We start from the raw sequence: 18919 nt of genomic DNA, 5'->3' as shown, positions 1-18919 counted from the left end.
TACACCAACGTCCTGCTCTACAGGGGGAGAAATTGTGTTCTACTGAGCTCATCATCTATATAACAAAACAAATCAAATGAGGCAGCTGTGCCCTCAGACTAACAGAAAATCTGTACGTTTCAGAATCTGAGGGAGATTTTTCATAGAGCAATCCTTTCTAATATCCTAGGTTATACAAAACTGCTGAGGTGGTGCTATGCAGTGTCAGTAAAGTTCTGCCAGTTGCTAAGCTAACATAAAAGGCACAAAAGATGCTGGGCAACTTGGATGTATTGATTCCAGGTGCCAAACATTTTGCATAAGACACAGGCATAGTTCTTATGTGATCGCAGAAATATTTACTAAATTTACCCCAAGAAAAATATTGGTCCTGATCTTTAGACTGAAGTACACTAAAGCAATACAACATTTGTCATCTAGAGACAAGACAACAGTGCAGAGATCTTATCTCTGGACCTCTGCAAGACAATACTCAGTTGATCTTCCCTGGAAGACATTGCTACAACCTGAAAAATTACTTGCTGGCTTCATAATCTGTTATACTGTTCACAGAATACTGTTCACAGAATACTGTTTCACAGAAGCCCATGTTTTATTTTCTTCTGTTTCCATTATTAATAGCTGACAGTATTTTATTTATTTATTTATTTATTTTTTTTAACTTTTTTTAATTGTCACATCATACTGTAGTTTCTAAGGGAAGATTTATCCTCTGGTCTAACAAAATGGCTAGGCAAATTTGAAGTTTAAGGTTAGCTTTTGTTGCCATTAAGGGACATCACCATGTTTATGTAAATTATACAAACTGACTGTGGCTTTTTGGCCTTTCAAGAGCAAATATTACATATAACACATAATAATATATAAACAACATGTTGCATAGGACATGAACACATCATATTTGTTTAAAAGTACTTACAGTGTTTCTAGGTTGTCCAGGCCAGTAAAGCAATTCTTTCCAATCTCCTTGATCTTATTGTTGTGAAGATGCCTAAAAGAATAAATGCTATTTCACCTACTACATTTCACACATTTGGTTGATTTCTGATAAATGTAAAGTGCTTGTTACATAGCACGGCATGAAATGCATCACAAAGTAAACATGACTGTTCTCAACATGAAACACTAAACTCAACCTACTGCTTTACAACAGAGATAAATTGGGACAAAACAGGTTCATGTGAACACAGAGGGCAGCAGGGTGAGGTGTTTACATAAGGCTTGAAAATACTGTAAAGATGATAACAAGACCAAGATTATGAAGAGTGGTTACTCACAGCACTACCAGACTTGAGAGGTTTGCAAAGGCGTTATCGGGAATGTAGGAGATGCGGTTAAGGGCCAAAGTCAGAGCCTGCAGGTTGCCCAGGTGGCTAAGTGGTCCCACTGGCACCTCTGTAAGGCTGTTGTCATCCAGCCATAGGTGGCGTAGCTGCTGCAGCCCCTCAAAGCTGTCCTCTGGCACCACTGTGATGTGGTTGGCATCTAACCGCCTGCAAAGACACAATACTTTCATCAGGTACAGAGAAAACAACTGTGTGATCAACTGCGTGACCCAGTATCCTATGTGATAAGCAGTGACTAGGCCTCTGGACACCTGGATTCAAATTAGAGAGTCTTTGCAGTTCCTGCACCCTTGTGCTGGGTGCAAAACTGTGCCAGACAAAGACATTTCCAGGGGTAAAAAAGAGTTCTTGTGAGTAAAACTGTAAACTTAAATGTGGAAAATGAACTGTCTGCTCTCACAAAATAATTTATTGATTTAAATTATTTTTCATTTAATAAGGAAGGTAAGTGTACTGCTGCTGTGTTAATCCCTGCTCTGAGGGATAAGGATAAATTACACAAATACAACTTTTACTGTACAAGCATAGCTAAAATGAGTGGAACAATTTGAATGAGTTGAACAAACTGAATTTCTTGAACACAATGGCTGACCTATTCCTCCAAAGATCAGCTTAAAAGGGAATTTCATTTAAAGACATCTGATGAATAATGTAACATGAATAATTTAACATAATGCATAATACACTAATCACATCAGAACATCAAGAACACAAGAAATGTACAATAAAGAAAAGCACTCTGTTTTATGATGTGTAATGTTACATGGTCAGATAAAATGAGGCTTGCCTCTATAATGTCATCTTGGAGCATGCATATTTGTTGAATTTCTGCAAGTATGCCTTACTTCAGATCCATTCCAGCAGCATCAGTGATCAACTGTGCCTTATTATGCTTCTATACTTCAGCTCTTAATACAGTAAGACAAGGCTTCCAAATTTTAACATTTTTGGAGAGTACAAGCTTACAGTTGTCCACATGGTAGCTTGTTTGAAAATTATCTTAGGAAAATTAAGGCGATGGAGTGATTATCATAATTTTCAGGATTCTGCACACATTTCATACAGGTGTTTTGGTTTTATTGATTTATCTGGATGGCAAAATAATTATCAGTCCAGAACTTACTGTTCAACAGTCCAGTTCAACAATAAGTTATGGAAATTAAGGGTTTCATGTTAGGTAATTACTGGAGTTACACCTATGTTTTACCAAATAAGGTTTTCCCAGCTATGTGTCTATGTCCTGCACCCCTGCTTAGCATTCAATGGCAATGTGCTTCCCTAACTCAGTTCTCTGTCAGCACACCCCACAGTTACACACCTGTAGGACAGCTGTTATTAATGTAGCTAGTTATTAAGCAGTAGTGTGCATTACTACATGGTTGGGGAAGAATTACTTGTTAAAATACAGCTCTGTAATAATGAAAACAGCAGTTATCAAACAAATTTTCAAAACTTCTATGCCAATTTTTTCATAGCAATGCAATATAACGCAATGAAGAAATGCTTCCTCTCTGTTTGTTTACAGGATTCATGTGCCATAGTGTGAGAGAAAAAATAAAAGCTCATGTCTCACGTGTGAGAAAGTAGGTTGAGAGTCAGATCCCAGTCTGGGCTGATGTATACCTACTGTATAACAAAAAACCCAAACCAAATGGATGTATTGCTGCATCCTGGCTAGCATAAACATGTGCATTAATGTACTTTATTGTCAAAATGAAACTTCCTCTTTAGAAAGAAAGGCTGTCCAATCATAATTAAATAGCCGTCAGGAATTCTGTTTATTTAACAGCATGCAGTACCCTTTATTTGTTGAAGGAAAAAAATCATTCACATAGATGAGTGTGATGTTTTCATTTACAGACATACAATTCTACTGTTATGGCAAACTGGTGCTTACTCTTCACCCGTACCATTCAAAGAAGCATTTCCTTTAAAGAAAATGTTTGCTGGCTTCTTTTTAGAATTGGCCTGTTCACTGATTCCATATTCATCAAAAGGTGGATATGTCCAGCTTTTCTCCTCACTTGTACATTCTGTTTTACCCACAATTCCAAGCTTGCATAGCTTTTGGTGGGTGACGATTGCATTTCTTAGAGCTTGTGTAACAGAAGTCAAATTATGCTACTGAGATCATTTTTGCCCACTATTCAGAGGACAATACAGGGTGTCTTTAGCATCAGATGTGTACATTATCTGAACTCAACTGCTGATCTTCTGACTGTATAAAATGTTCCCACATCAATACCAGATGGCATAGGGAATCATTATCTTCAAAGCAGTTGTTAAAAGTAGTATGAATGTCCCATCAAAAGAGTAGGATGTCATCAGCAATTTTCTACTGAGCATTGAAAGGCTTAACAAAGGCTCTTTACCTCTGAGGAATAACTTCCTAAAATCCAGAATCACTCAACATTCCCAAAGAGATTCAGTTGAGCATATGAGGGCTGGACAGCTTGTGAATACCAGGCCGTAAAAGAGAAGGGGGGTGGGGCACCTGTCGAGCGGGTGCAAAGACGTCACTTCGCACTCAAGCATTTTTCTCCATCTCTGCAAACCTCCGGTTTCCATGATCTCATAAGACAAGCCTTCTGAGAGCGCATCTCTCGCTGAGGGTAAATGAGTCAGGCGAGACCGCTGAACAAGCCTCTGCACCGACTGAGTGGTTTTCCACGTCGAAATGCATCACACAAAACCAGGCAGCACGACCAGAACCGAGCTCCCTCTCCCCGCGGCAAACAGGCACTGGCTGCTCGGCAGAGACACCAGTCTGCCTCAGTGATTTCAGTTGTGCGACCACAATGAGGGTCCCCGCCAGATAATTGAAGCCAAATTATTTCCTGTTTGTGAATGGCAAACCTCCTTTTACCCCCGCTACATAATGACTTCTCAGCAAGAGTTGAACAGAGAATCTGTCCCCCAGAGAAAATGGACTCCAAACCACTGTTAATGCTCTTAAAAGCACAGCACTCTTCAGTCTTTCATCTTTTTTGTAAACAGCGATGCTACTGAGTTTGTAAAAAACCTAAAAAAAGAAATATCACTTTTGGTGCATGTACTGATCTGAATAAAATAAAAACAAATAATAATCAAATATTACATAATCAAATAATAATGAGAAAATACAAAATAATTTGTTCACAAATTTCTGGTATGAAAGGGAATTTCAAACATTTCAAATATGTGATATCTTTATATCACAATTATTATTTTCCATACTGAGATGATTCTGTGCCAATAAATTAGTCCAAATCAGTTCCTTTTCCCTGACAGACATTCTGGGGTAATGAGGAGCAGGCATGTAGATGGCAGTACCTTACTGAACAATTATTAACAGGGTACACAAATTTGCTGTTTACACAATGGCACAGGATATCAGAATAATCCTTGCCTTCCTGATAATACCAAACCAGCCTCAACATTAAACTTTTAACAGAACCCCATGCTCAAGTAATATTGTCAGTGATTACCAGAGATTTGTGAAAATGCATATTTGGATGTCAGTTACACAATGCTTGTCTGCAACTCTATAGTGATTATTTCTCTACATTGTAAATGCATAAGTGTAACACAATGGATGGATATCCAGGCATAAAACCGCCAAGTACTTATGAAAACGTGAAGAATGAATGGCATATCTATTAATCAAATACTGAATAAAGAGATGATTTAAAGACATACAGTATATGTGAAATCAAGATGCAGCATTTGCTTTACATACGATTTCAGGACATACATTGATTTCCAGCTACATAGGTTACTAGGTTTAATCACTGACCACAATTTTACTTTTATGAAATAAGAAAAATGTGCTGAGCAGATATTTTTTAGGCTTTGCTTTTTCAATGATTAATTGTGCCCTTTTTGTGGAACTTTCCTACAGCATAAGGTTTACCTCTTGGAAGGAAACCATGAAAACAAAGAGTGGAATTTTGGAGATTGTAAATGGAAAATACTTTTCTCCTGATGTTGAAAACAGGGAAATTTAAATGATAAGACAATACTGGATGAAACAAATCACAATGAACTGCACCATGCACAAATCACATTTTTAATTGGTGACATTTTTTGAATAGTAAAACTGTTTTCCAGCCATTTCAATTTTTATGGTGCAAAAATTCTTGAATATACAGTATTTTACTGACCACAGTGATTAAATGTGTGATTTATCTGTCATTAAAGATGCATTTTTATTTGAAGCCTGAAATTCATGTTCGGTTTTCTGGGAGAGGCCAATAAGCATAAACCTCAAGGAAAGTGTTGTGTTGGATGCACTGAACTCAACAGTATTTGTAAGACATTGCTAATTTTTCAAAACCAGGGACATCTCCAACAACAGAACAAAAGCAGTTTATCATCAGAATCAGATATCCCCTTGGTCTCTTTCATGGACTGTATGAGGCAATCTGTTTGCTACTGTGTATTTGCAGAGGTACTGTAGCTAATAATGGCTGTGGACCATTGTGTGGCCATGATTTTAGCTTCATATTTTGAGTTATATTTGCTATGCAATATGATCAGTCCATCTGGTGAGACTTTAATTGCTAACTCACAACTTGTTGCTGTCTAGCTTGCAATGGTGGAATTAGTTCACTAGCAGTATCATCCGTCTTGCACAACAGACCATGTAACGTGAACCACCTACCTTTGTAGTTAATAAAAAACACCTTAAACACGTATGTATCTACATTCAAGTATTTACATTCTACAAAAATTTGTAGAAAAACATAATGAAACCAAAAAAAGTGACAACATTCCATTCCTGTGCTATGCGAATGAGCACCTGCTAGATCATCATTCTCCAGTATCACAGTAAACACCTACTTCCACTCGGCCCACTTTTGGCCAGTCCAGTATCATACAGGAAGGTGAGTTTAGAGAGACTCATCCTAGCCTGAACCAAGGTAGGCTTCCCTGTGAATTTTTAATTCAACACAACGTAACGGCCAGTTAGCTAATGTTACAGTCAGGCCCTCATGATTTAGAGTAAACTTTGGATTCATTTTCTGGGTAGTGTGGAAAACTATATTGTTAGTGTAGCCATATCTTGAAAAATGGCTCATTATCATGGATCACACTTACAAAATTACACAAAACAACCCCAGCTACAAGTTACTACGTATTGCCATGCAAGACAACATTATTTTTTCCAAGGGCAATAGATACCAATAACTTAAAAAGGGGCCAATATCATCTGACATTGATCAATTAACACTTACAAATATCAAGGCCATTCATAAAACCAGCTCATTAGACTCTTTGTCGCAACTTCATCAAAAATCAAATAGCAGTCCAACAGCTTGTCCAAAAGTGCAAAACATACTCATCTTACAGAAAGGAACATCAAGTGGAATGCTCTATTTTAGCCTTAAGCAAAACTCATATTCCACTGAAGGCAGAGTCACAAAGGCCGCATGAGGGTATACACGTGAGGATGACGTCAATGTCCACAATCTGTGATGCTCTGCTGTTTCTGGAGTTATGTGCCAAAATATGCACATACATATTTTTTTCTGTTTTCATATCTTTGTGGAATGCCTGAAATTCAAATACCACAAAGCTATCTAATTATGTTTCCAGCCAGTTATCGCTATATTCAATTTGCTACTAAGCTTGCTCTCATGGTTTTGATATTTGGCTTTATCTAAAAGAAACATGTTAAGACAGAGGTTTTATAAATTCTGTACTGAAAGCAGCATAACCTGAGTGTAGCATCTGCTAAAGTGTACATAAGAGTGTTTTGCACTGATTGAGTTTTGGTCCACTCAGCCCAAAGGCTGAAATGTTGGCATTTAGATTTGTCCCTGTTATTAATTAAACACTGAACATTTGTGGTTAAAGATGTGTCCTCTGGTATGCCATAACCTGGCTCCTCTTTGAGAAACTTAATTGTTGTGTTGACCTTGGTAATGGCAGAGCAGACAGTAGTAATTAACTATTTTGGGATCAAGAAACACACCCAACTCTGTCTGTACTGTTTGGACCGTATCAACCTACCTGTCAAGATGTAGTAGCTGACTGAGATGACAAAAACCTTGCCAAAATATGAGAACATTAAAATGTTTCCTAAGAACTGAAGCTAACAGTAAGTACTTTGTGTGTTTCTGTACCAAAAATTGTTTGTGTTTGCTTTAGCCTTCTTTGGTGCTAATTTGTTATGAGTTAATGCAGTTATAAAAGATCAAGGTGGTTCAAGCAAGAATAACAAAAGTAATTCTACCACTCAATTTATCTGAAATACAAAAGCAAATGGCAGGACCTGCATTTGTATCTTCTACACTGAACCATATTTGGTATGAGACCACTGAACATGCCTGACCATCGAACCACTAAACATGATGTTCCTCATCACATCAACAATCTTCCTTTGCTTGGCCAGTAACTTGAGGACTGACATATCAATTTTTTTGTTACTGGCAGGTCTAAAAGTGTGCACTCTCATGTAATCATGATCTGAAACTGTACACCAGCCCAAATATACAACATATGTATAGCATATGGCTGGGATACTAGACAGATTGCTGACATCCAATGAACCAACACACAAGACGCTTCTGGTGCACCTGGACTCTGTACAGGCTTTTCGGGTGGGTTCATAGTGAGCTACGTGGATTATTTTTTCAGCTTCCTTTCTATACTATATGCACACACAGTTTTTCCCAGCTTTTCAGCACTGAAATGAGTAACTTCTAACTTGGACAAACAACAATTATGTATTTACAATGATAATTTGTCATTACTGAGTTACAGAATGTCACACCTTACTCCACACAGGTCTCAAGGTTCTCAAGTATCACTGTCTATAGGGTAGACTCAAGATCTCACCCCTCCTCACACTGCCTCTCACTGTTCTGCTCATACACCTCTTGTCTATCTGCACCCCATCAATGTGGTGCCATCACTCATCTTGCTGATGAATAGGAATGGCTCCTCTGTCTCTGGCTGTAATACCAGAAGATGAGGGAGATTCTGAGCCGTGTTTAAGAAGCAAACATAGAACAGACTGCAAAGTAATTAATGCCTCACCTCTGCTTGCAGCCAGACTGGAGTCTAATTCAATTCATTTAAATCACTTACATAACACATAACACAAACATTGTGGTCATTATTTACTTATTTTCATTACCACCCATTTACAGATATGTTAAAATTGACAATCAGAGCAATGACATCTGCATGCACACCTCTGACCGCAGGATGTTTCCTAAGAGGTTTCCTTTTGGACAGTTTTTACCAAATTATACACTTGTTTATCATTAGATCTCCACCCATCAATCTGCTGTTGAAACAGGCTTTGGTAAAAGTCCAACCCTCCTCAAGTCTCTCTTTCTCTGTGAAAATTCTACCCTTTTCCTTTCCTCCTCTTCCCACCCCCTCTACTTTCTGTCTCTCTTTCTCTCTCTCTTAATTCCTTTTAGACTCAGTGCCAGGAGGCAAAAGGCGTGTTGATTGACAGTTTACTCTCAGAGGCTTGTTACAAAACCAGCTTTACTCTGCCAAAACACATTACTTCAGCTACAAAGCTTAACCCCTTGGGGACAGGAAAAGAGACATCTGTAAAAAAGAGAAGACAAAGAAAGGAAAAACACACAGGCTGATTATGGAAAGATCTGGTACCGCAATAATGAGAGAAGTTGCTTTAAAGGGATCCTCTACTATGCTAATCAGAGACACAGAATTCAACGTCACACCCATAAAGATACCCGCAAACTCACTGAGGCACTAGCACCAAAGGAAAAGAGGATGAAGACAAATACCAGAGATGTGTTCCATAGGTGTGAAGGAACACATCCGGAGCACATTTGCAACAATTATGTTATTAAGCAGGCTGCTTGCCTCCAACTGTTGTGCAATCTTGTAAGCTGTCTGTGGATGTAGTTCAGAGGTTGAGTAAAAATGGCAAGGATATCTTTGGGCATCTATGTGGTGCCACCTGCATTACTGTGTTAAAAGTCCTATGTTAACAGCTTCAAACAGTGTTGATTAAAAATGATGCTGGTGATCAAAAAACTAGCTATTTCATAATGTGGTCTAGAGGATGACTTCTAGGCTTAAAATTATGTCTGTTTAAGAACTTGTAGTGTACTGTCTGGTGCTGTATCCTAGTGCACAAGACTATTGCATTTGTTTCCATACACAGCCAATTAAGGTGGCAAGCTTGCTAGCAAGAAGCCGTCATTCATTAACTAATGAATAAATACAAGTGTGTACACACTGGACAATTATTTATTACTTTACTCTCTAGCTAGTTAGCTAACTCACCAACCTCTTACAGCTCTTCAATGAAGCAGCTACTATAAGCCTTTGTGGTCACACACATGTCCTGCTTGATGACCACATTAATGATTCCTCATAGAGAAATAATTCATAGCTAGGCAGATAGACAAGACTTTACAGTTAGCATTTCCCAACAATAACTAGGACAATGGAGGAACAAAATGGCTTTGTCCCACCAGGGACAGGGGTGGGAAGGTCAGTCAGGATTTCCTTGTCTCACCACCTTCAGGCACCTTGCGATTTGTCAGACAAGTTACCCAGATCACACCAATGGAACAGTGCCTATCCTCCAATGAGTGCCCACTCCGTGAGTGCCAAATTCACTGTAATGTGCTGTGGGACCAAAAACACAGCCATTGGCTGCAGGCAAGAGTATCGGAGGACTGTATCTGTCTCCCCTTAGAGCTCCTGAACATGAGCGCAGACGTTGTTGGAGAGACGAGCCTAGCGTGCAATTGGCTATTGCAGGGTCGAAAACATGACATAAAATATTTTTCTGCTCGTTACTGTGAACCTTCAAAAGTTGACACACAGAATGGCTGCACTCATTGTTTTGATGTCTCGTGCAGAACCCATATTTTCTGCTCTCACCCAAGAAGAAGGTGTGCAATCCTTCGACACACTACTTGCCTGCAGCAAATAGTTCACTACAAGTCCCACAGTGTGTTACAGGAAAGCCAACATGTACTGGAGGATTTGCCAAATGTGTCTGATGACAACTTACAGCCTGACAGACATGACTAGTACACAAATGGAGGGCAATTTGCATTACAAAATGTATTTTGCAAGGGCAGAAATCTGACTTATATTTGGGCCAATACATTTGAGTTAGTATATTTAGTGTCCTTGCTCAAGTTTAGCCAAAAACGGACAATGAACCAAAGCATTTGCACAAATCTACAAAGCAGTTAAGTGAAAACAGAATAAATATTCTGAACTGGCCAACTAAATCTGTATGTTTTGTTTAAATTCAAGAAAGCTGGTCACAAATGAAAACCAAATGATCTGAAGGAGCTAGACTATGAGTACACTCTTAACACACACACACACACACACACACACACACACACACACACACACAGAACACATACAAACTGCCATGTATTAAGCAAATTTCTTTTTCTTCTCCCTGATTGGTCCTTGTGCTTGCTGTTTTGGCAATTGCTGCATTTACTTACCATTACGTTTATGTCTGTTGTTCTCATCTTGATAATCAAGTTACTATCATGTATCATTCTGTGTGTGTTATTTGGCCATTTAATTCTACCTTTGGTATTACTTGGTAGTCTGTGGCACTTTCACTATTAATGGTCCAATACTAAAGATATTATGATAAGCAGCACAAGATACAGTGTTTTTAAACATTCTGCTAAATACTGTAAATACTGGTCACCAAAACAGAAACTTCACCTGGAAACACATAAGCAATCACGATCTACTCTTTCACCTTGTTTTCATTGAACTAATTTACTTCTGTGTTTTTACTGGACAAAGTTGAGTTGAAGCCCAGAGGATAAACACGTTAATGGAAAGTAATTGGCCAGTTTGTCTCAAGATTAGCATCTCGGCGGCACTGAGCATTTCTCACGCCATGCACTTGTTTTCTAAAGTTCATTGGTCATTAGTGCAACATATCTTAAGTGGCAGCTCTCACATTTCCTAGCCCCCCCCTCCCTCCGTCCACTGAGGACATTTCCTGTGTTACATTTATGGAAATGAAAGTTCCTGGGCCAAACCCCTGCATCAGCTACTATAAAGAACATTTTCTAAGTGGTTCCCTTGCAGACTACAATAAATAAGACAGCATATCCATGTTGCTCATATAAACTCCTGCAAACGGCAAGGTATAATACTGGTATGGTACTCCCCCATAATAATCTTCAATGAATATGTTTATTGGTGCATTTGATGGTTGGGAGGATGCTGACAGGTGTATGGATAAGGTGGCTGTCCAACTTACAGAGACTGGAGGGAGTGAAGGCTTTTCAGAGCCAGGCTGGGTACAGTCTTCAGCTGGTTGTTCTGCAACATCCTGAAGAAATACACAAAAAAACATTCCTGTCATTGTTGTACACACTTCCATATCATTAGCAGACAAACAGAAATCAGAAGGACAGTAGCTTCTCTTAGAAGCAACATTCTCTGGCAAAAATATCCATTATGAAGTAAGACATTCTTCTATGGAGCACAACCACTGAATGCTTCCAATGGCTCCTCTGCTCTCTGCCAGTTAGTGAGTGCAAATGTGTGGCCGCTTGTCTGTTGATCTCTGGAAGCCTTAGGGCTACATTAATACCTGGCCGACAGTATCACGTCATTGTGCTCAGACATAATCAGACTTGCCTATCTCTCTTCCTCTGCCTTATCAGCTCATTCAGGCGTCACTACAGCGTCCATGGAGCAGTTTTTGTTTTCCTTTCTGATGACAAGCAAGACTGATATGAGGATGTATGGAGAGAGCAGGGCATTATGGGTGTAACACTCATTGCCAATGTGATTCAAAGTAAATTTTACATGGAAACAGAAAGGTGTTTGTTTGCTACACATGTGGTCAGGACACAGCTCATTTTGATACAGAAAAAAACAAGATGGAGTATTACTTATAATAGTTAATTGCAATAAATCTGATTTTATACAAACATTATAATCATGCCCAGGGCATTCTATGTTACCTTTTCTGAACATTGTAACTCAATGGTTACAGGTTCAAAGTGACAGAAATGAACAAGGCTTGTATGTTATATGTAACCATTAGCAATAAATAGAAACTGTAAGCTGTTTTTACTGAAAACAAATCCTCATCTTTTTTTTTTTCTCTGAGATATTAAATAAGATGCCATTGAACTCTCATTGAAAGTGCTTCTATTTCTGTTTGTAATCATTATTATATGAACAGAGTGCTACAATTTTCATAAGTAGATAATTTAAAATATTGTGCATACATTTTTTCATTTCTTTTCAGAACAAAACATATTGAATGTTAAAAACATATAAAAACATATTGAAATATGTTTCCCATATGGATTCATTCTACAAAAAACAATACATTCCGATCATTTAACTACTACTGTGACAGCATTTTCATTAAAAACATCAGCAGAAATGAGAATCTGCTATTCAAAGAAGCCATATTTTTCTTGCTGAACAAGCAACACTAACACCACCAAACCAAGAAAAAAAGCAAAACATTTTAAATGAACCAATAAAGAAAACTGTTCTGCTTTAGGCAACTTTACACACTATTTCTGATGTATTTGCTACATTGAGGAATGAATGGCAGTCACTTCGCCATGATAAGAGCTTATTTTGTCAACAGACTAATGGATTCAATGAGTGCTCCTCCAGCTAGGGCTTTGAATAATGCATTATGCACCACTGTTCATGTCCCTCTGAAAGTCCCTCCTTATTCACTCTTACATAATCAATCTTATTCAGACAGCCCACTTCCTTTCTGTTCAGTTAGTTGTGCCCCTACAAAAATATGAGTTTACCCAGCAATATACGCTGCCTACACAGGAGACTGAAGGACAGAGTTTATACATATTATGAATATGGATGAACTGATGCCGTGATTACATGAAAGTATTTACAACTGTAATGACCCATTAATTTCAAATATACTGTATTCTGCAGTTTCAGCAGTTCCACAGTTTCAGCAATTAAAATACCAGTATTACTTAAATAAAATTCTATAAAGTGGTAAGATTTAGACCATTTCCTTTTAAATTAATTATGCCATTGTTTGCTTCAGATGCACAAAAATATTACTGAACTAAATATTTACTCACATTATATTACATACTATATTATACTTAATAAAACTAGCTGCTACAATTTGTTGTAGTTACAGTGTTACTGTTAGTTTTTGTTTTTTTCACAGGACAATATCTTGCATGATAAAAAAAAAAAAACTTTACATTATAATGGCAGCTTGTCAAATATTTGGGCTGGTTATCAAAAACACCCTGACGCTAAAGTATTCAAGGACTTTTCAGCGTCCAGCCCCTAAAATTGCAAGCCTGCTACACTGGCCTGGCAAGAGATAAGGTAAGAACTTCTGAATGGCCTTTGTTCCTGTCTCTAACAGAATTCAGAATGCTACAGAGGGTTTGCTGATAATGTAATCCCTACTTGTTGAACATGGTGTACAGAAGCTGGGTGTGAAAAGTGACATTCAGCTTCCCCCCCACCCCACCCCCGAAGAGCTAACATACTCAGAGCTTTAAATAAACTACTACTTGTCCATTGCTAGTTTAGAATATGTATGGGAGCATTACAGGAATGTTGATAAATGCCAATTGTTCACAAATTACCCGTTTATGCAGTGTTTTGAAAATAACATTAAAAACACCCTGGCAACATCATATATAATAGGCTATCTCTATAAACTCCCGTTGTCAACTCAGTAGCCTTGCCCTAACAAATACAACAGCTCCAAACAGGAAAAATAAAAGGAATTTCTTTTTTCAGAAATTCACACTATAATGATATAAAGATGTTTTACTTGATGCTATTGAGCCATCCTGGATCTCTCTTTTAAGGGGACATCCCAGATGTCCCATTTTACTCCCAATAATCCAAAAATTCTTACAAAAATTAATACTGTAAATAAAAGAATGAATCAATAAATGAACAAATACAATTTCATGTTTCATTGTTACTGACAATGCACTTTCACTAATTTATTTGTTCTCATTGATTTAAATAGTCGCACATTATTTATGTATTAACATTACTGATTTTGAACACCCTCCGTAGTCAGTGGGGGATCAACTGACATCATTTCTTCTGTCAGTAATGCTCCTTCCGTGAGCTGGACACTGCACATAGGGCAATGGGCACTGCCTCAAAGAATTATCTTCTAATACAATGGATGAAAAAATATCTTCATACAAGCTCAACTCTGCCATCTACCAATGCAGGCATCATCCTGCAGATATTAGGCCGGGACATTCTTGACGTTTCATCAGTCTCCTACTTAAAATGTCCCAGTGGCCAAGAATTCCATCTCAGCATAAAGGCACCTAAGGCACATGGCACCTAAATGTGTACAGGCAGAATTCTTGCATGACTGGAGTGTGAAGGTTGAATACGAGGGTGAATTCCATTTCAGCAGAAAGGGTTGCACAATATGTGTGATTTTATGAAACATGCCTAACATTTATTTTACTTACTTAGGTCTTTTGAAAGTCATGAAAAATACATAATTATGTATAATTAAGTATGCAAATATAAATATATAATATAATACATTATAGTTTGTGAATTCAAGGGACAAAACCTTTTCCAGTTCACTAAGAAGTATCAGCATTTGAGAGCAAACATACTACTCTGTGAAGCTTTTAGATGAGCATGCTTCATCAGTCTTACAGTGTCAATATACATCGCTGCATTAACCTTCATAAATGATCACATGCTTCTGTCCAGGTAAAACCTCAAACTGGACACTGGCAAGGGGAGAGAGCAGCCATGTCATTTGATACTGTATTACTGCAGTCTCCCCCTTATGACTTAGTAATCAGTGTCCAGTTTGGGTGTTTATCTGGACAGTGTCATGTATTAATTTCTGAAGATTTATGAGTACTTACAGGACTTTCAGCTGGTGCAGGCCAGATAGAGCCTCTGGATGGATGTAGGTCAGATCATTTCCAGCAAGCCGCCTAAGAGAGAAGAAACACATTGGCAACATAGTGAGAAAAACTGTACCCTGGCATCACTGCCATCATTGCTGCAAGTCAGAGTGAAGCTTTGTTGCTTTTCATTTGTTTTTTGAAAAACGTCCACAACAAGTTTCACTGTTCAGCTATTCTTTTCCTGAATAAATAGCAACAGCAGTTTGCCTAATAAATGTATTATACTTCTATTGAGGTTAACAATGAATAACAACGAAACCACTCAATAGTCTCACTGAAAGACAATAGGCCAATATGTCATGCAGATCAAACTAAATTGAAGGTGAAAACGTGAATAAGCTAAGCGTATATTTTCAGGACATTTTCTGGCACATCAATTTATGCAAGACAATGTTCACTGGCATGAGATGACTGAATTTTGGCTGATTGTTTTTCCCCAAAACATGTCAGTGGAACGTTAACTTGATTTATTCATTCAGTCCATTACTCCTCAGCAGTGCTATGACAAAAAGCACTTCATAAAATGATTAGTTGCAATCCATTGTTCCTTTTGGTCAGTTTGATTTCAGGTTGTGACAAAGTCAGGTTCACCTTTATTCCATGGGTAAATGGAATTTTTGGATGTGATTTTAATATCATTGTGCACTGACAAACATATTTTTTTAACTGATACTTTCCACATCACTAACAGCTAAGTTCAGTTACCAAAGATGAAAACCAACTCTTCTGAGAATTAAGTATTTATTTATGCTAGCAACTACATTCTACTGTGTAACAATAGTAGTCTATGAAATAAACAAAGATGTCTAAAAAGCCAGCTTGTTGCCTACCTCATTCAGTGGCTGTCTAGCAAACCCAGCAGCTCTATTTAGATATTGTTAGGAAAGTTAATGTAAGTACTATAACAAGCTAGGTACTACTTTAGTTGGTTTCATGCAATGAACACAAATAGTTAATTTCGGTCTACCTTCTTTCTTTATGTGGACTGTAACTAAGTAGACTTCAGCCAATTGTGGATCTGTTTTATAAAAAATAATGATGCACTTAAACCCGTGGTACATCATGAATATTGGCAAGAATAGGGGTTTGATGTCTGATGAAAGAAAAGAAAAAGAAAACTTGATCAATCAGATTATATTTTTTTCTTACCAGCATTATTTCTTGGGGATATATTATGGCTTTGAAATAATTATGTCTTGTGAACTCCATTTCATGAAACATATCATATCATGAGCTGAATATATTGCCTCATGCTTAATGTTTATATTCCAGGCTGATCCTTTGCTTCTTATTTTGCCTAGCAAAGTGATCACATGATTGGTTAAGGAAGAATGTTTGCCTCATTTCAATCTTTGCAGGCAACCTACAGAATACAATGACATAAGCTACATATGCAGTTTAAAAACAACACTTCAAACAGTGCATGCCTAAAATATAAGATAAATATTATAACTCAACTAAGATTATACATCTTTAATTTCAAAGCGCATCTTGGATTTCTTCCTAACAGTTAAAATGCATCACTTACAACCCGCTTTGGACATCAGAACAAAACAGATAAAACCACAGAATGGGAAAACGCTTCAGTGATAGATTAATAAATAATAATTTGCAGCTGACAACATGCTCAGTGTGATTCTGCTGACATATGCGTGGAGTCTCGGCATGCAGACGTGTTTATGCCACAGCTTCGTCTACCCTTTCCGTCACAATGCTGAAAATTTTTTATCCTTTATAAATGTGTGGAGGTGGGACTGGGGCCATCAAGGGCACATGCCTTCTCCAGATCTGGCCCAGGAGATTAATGTGAGATTTATCACCTTTTGAAACTTGAAACCCAGAGGCTCAATTCGTTCAGAGCTGATAGGAGTTGGATGGACGCCAGCAGGCTGGGAGCTTTGCAACACCCCCCACCCCCCCCCCCACCCCCCCAGCCCCCCCTCCCCCAGTGGAACACTGATGCCACAGTCCTGATCAAGATCCTGCACCTGAATTGCACAAACTAAAATAACGAGAGGTAAAAATAGTTTGTGCATCAACACAGTCAGTTGCCTAAATACACTCACTACACGCATGTGTGCGAGTGTGTGTGTGTGAGCGAGCGAGTTTGTCATCTCAAAATATTTTAGTTTCTTATCTCCAAAAGTTGAAATCTAAGAGACACACACAGTACAGTTCATTCTAATCTTCTTTTGAAAAAGGAAAACAAACAGCAAAAAGGAGCATTAATTAGGAGGCTGCAGGCATGACAAGGGGTGTGTATCTGCAAATTCCATTAATGTGATGGAAAGCAACTGCCTCCGCACGGGCGGCAGACACATGCATTGGGAAACCATACAACACATGAGAATTGCTCTTTCCTGTTTATTTTTCCTACTTTGCCACATCCGGCTCCCCTGAGTTTGGTGATGGAGCATACATTTCCATTGCAGGTAAGGGGGATTTAATGTTCTGCAGTCCAGATCCAATCTGTTTTTTCTCTGTACACTTGATGGACAGCAGATGCTCTGCACCCTTGGTAATATGAACATGAAAGCTAATATTAAGGACACTATCTGTCCACCACCGGGGTATCTAGACTTCAAGGCCTCCTCAATCGGTCCCCACTTCTCACAAAAATCCATTCACAACTAAAATGTTCCAACTACAGACTTACACCTGTGTAAATACCATGCCATAACATTTACACCATCAGCATCCATACTGCCCTGTGGCCTTCTTGTAATATGGCTGAAGAACTCCTGGGAAAGTCATGTACCAATGTACAGTACAAATATTTTATTAATATTGAGTTCATTTTTCTTGCCTTTTGTTAAAAAATTCTTTCATTTTCAGTTGTCAACGCACAATGGGCCTCATTAATCAAAGTGTTTCCACAGACAAGGATATTTTGTTCTTGGGAAAAATTCACAAGAAACTTTGCTTGGATGATGATGAATCCCACCTGTTCTTAAATTAGATTCTCATGCCTGTTATCTTTAATTAGCCCACCAATACCATATAAAGGCATTCTAACTTTTGAGTCGCAGGTAGAGCTGATGCTACATTTACCTTATTCCATTTGGTAGGATATTTTTTCTCTCAGTTGATAGCAGTGCGCGGGTGTACTTTTATATCTTGGTTTGTTTCCCAAACCCAATGCACCCGTTGCTAGCATTGACTTCAGTGTTTTAGAAAGTACACACTCCAAAGGTTAAGATTTAGTAGCTAACCAGGGAGTTGCACAGCTATCAAGTGAGTAGGCAGCATCATGGTGTAATTATGGAACACTTTGTTGTACTGTTCTAGTTCTGGAGCTTTATTGTCTTCTTCAAGCAGTGCTGGCTTCATTTCTATGGGTTGATTTTTTTTTACTTGCCACATTGCAAATGTCTGTCATAATTAGAGATAATCAGTGCCGCTCAATCAATGTTGCTTCGAGCTAAATATCACTCTAAACCATGAGTGCTAATATGCTGGAATTTTCTGTTCTAGTTACACAGTGGCTTTAATATATATGGCTGTTCCCTCTTCTTGGTTAGAGCCATCCTCGTCATTCCATTGAGGCAGTAGAAAACCTCACCAATTGATTCCAAATCCTCAGTGATCATCTGAATGATGTCATGTGGTTGGTCAGTTTCTTCAAAGTTAGGATTTGTTTTTGTTGGATCAATGCTGTGCAGATGC

At 38.2% G+C, this 18919-nt stretch overlaps 1 protein-coding gene across 1 annotated transcript in view; it reads right to left on the bottom strand.

Moving 5' to 3' along the window:
- The window catches only part of lgr4 (leucine-rich repeat containing G protein-coupled receptor 4), a 66394-nt gene that overhangs the window by 18020 nt on the left and 29455 nt on the right, over positions 1-18919 (bottom strand). Inside the window, exons 3-6 of the mRNA XM_036543958.1 lie at positions 15209-15280; positions 11581-11652; positions 1278-1493; positions 920-991 (exon numbers count right to left, since the gene is read on the bottom strand). Of these exons, the coding sequence (XP_036399851.1) occupies positions 920-991; positions 1278-1493; positions 11581-11652; positions 15209-15280 (432 nt within the window). The remainder of the gene's footprint in view (positions 1-919; positions 992-1277; positions 1494-11580; positions 11653-15208; positions 15281-18919) is intronic.

Source organism: Megalops cyprinoides, chromosome 13 (genome assembly GCF_013368585.1).
Source record: "Megalops cyprinoides isolate fMegCyp1 chromosome 13, fMegCyp1.pri, whole genome shotgun sequence".
NCBI lineage: Eukaryota > Metazoa > Chordata > Actinopteri > Elopiformes > Megalopidae > Megalops > Megalops cyprinoides.
This window is presented reverse-complemented; position numbering and strand designations above follow the sequence as displayed.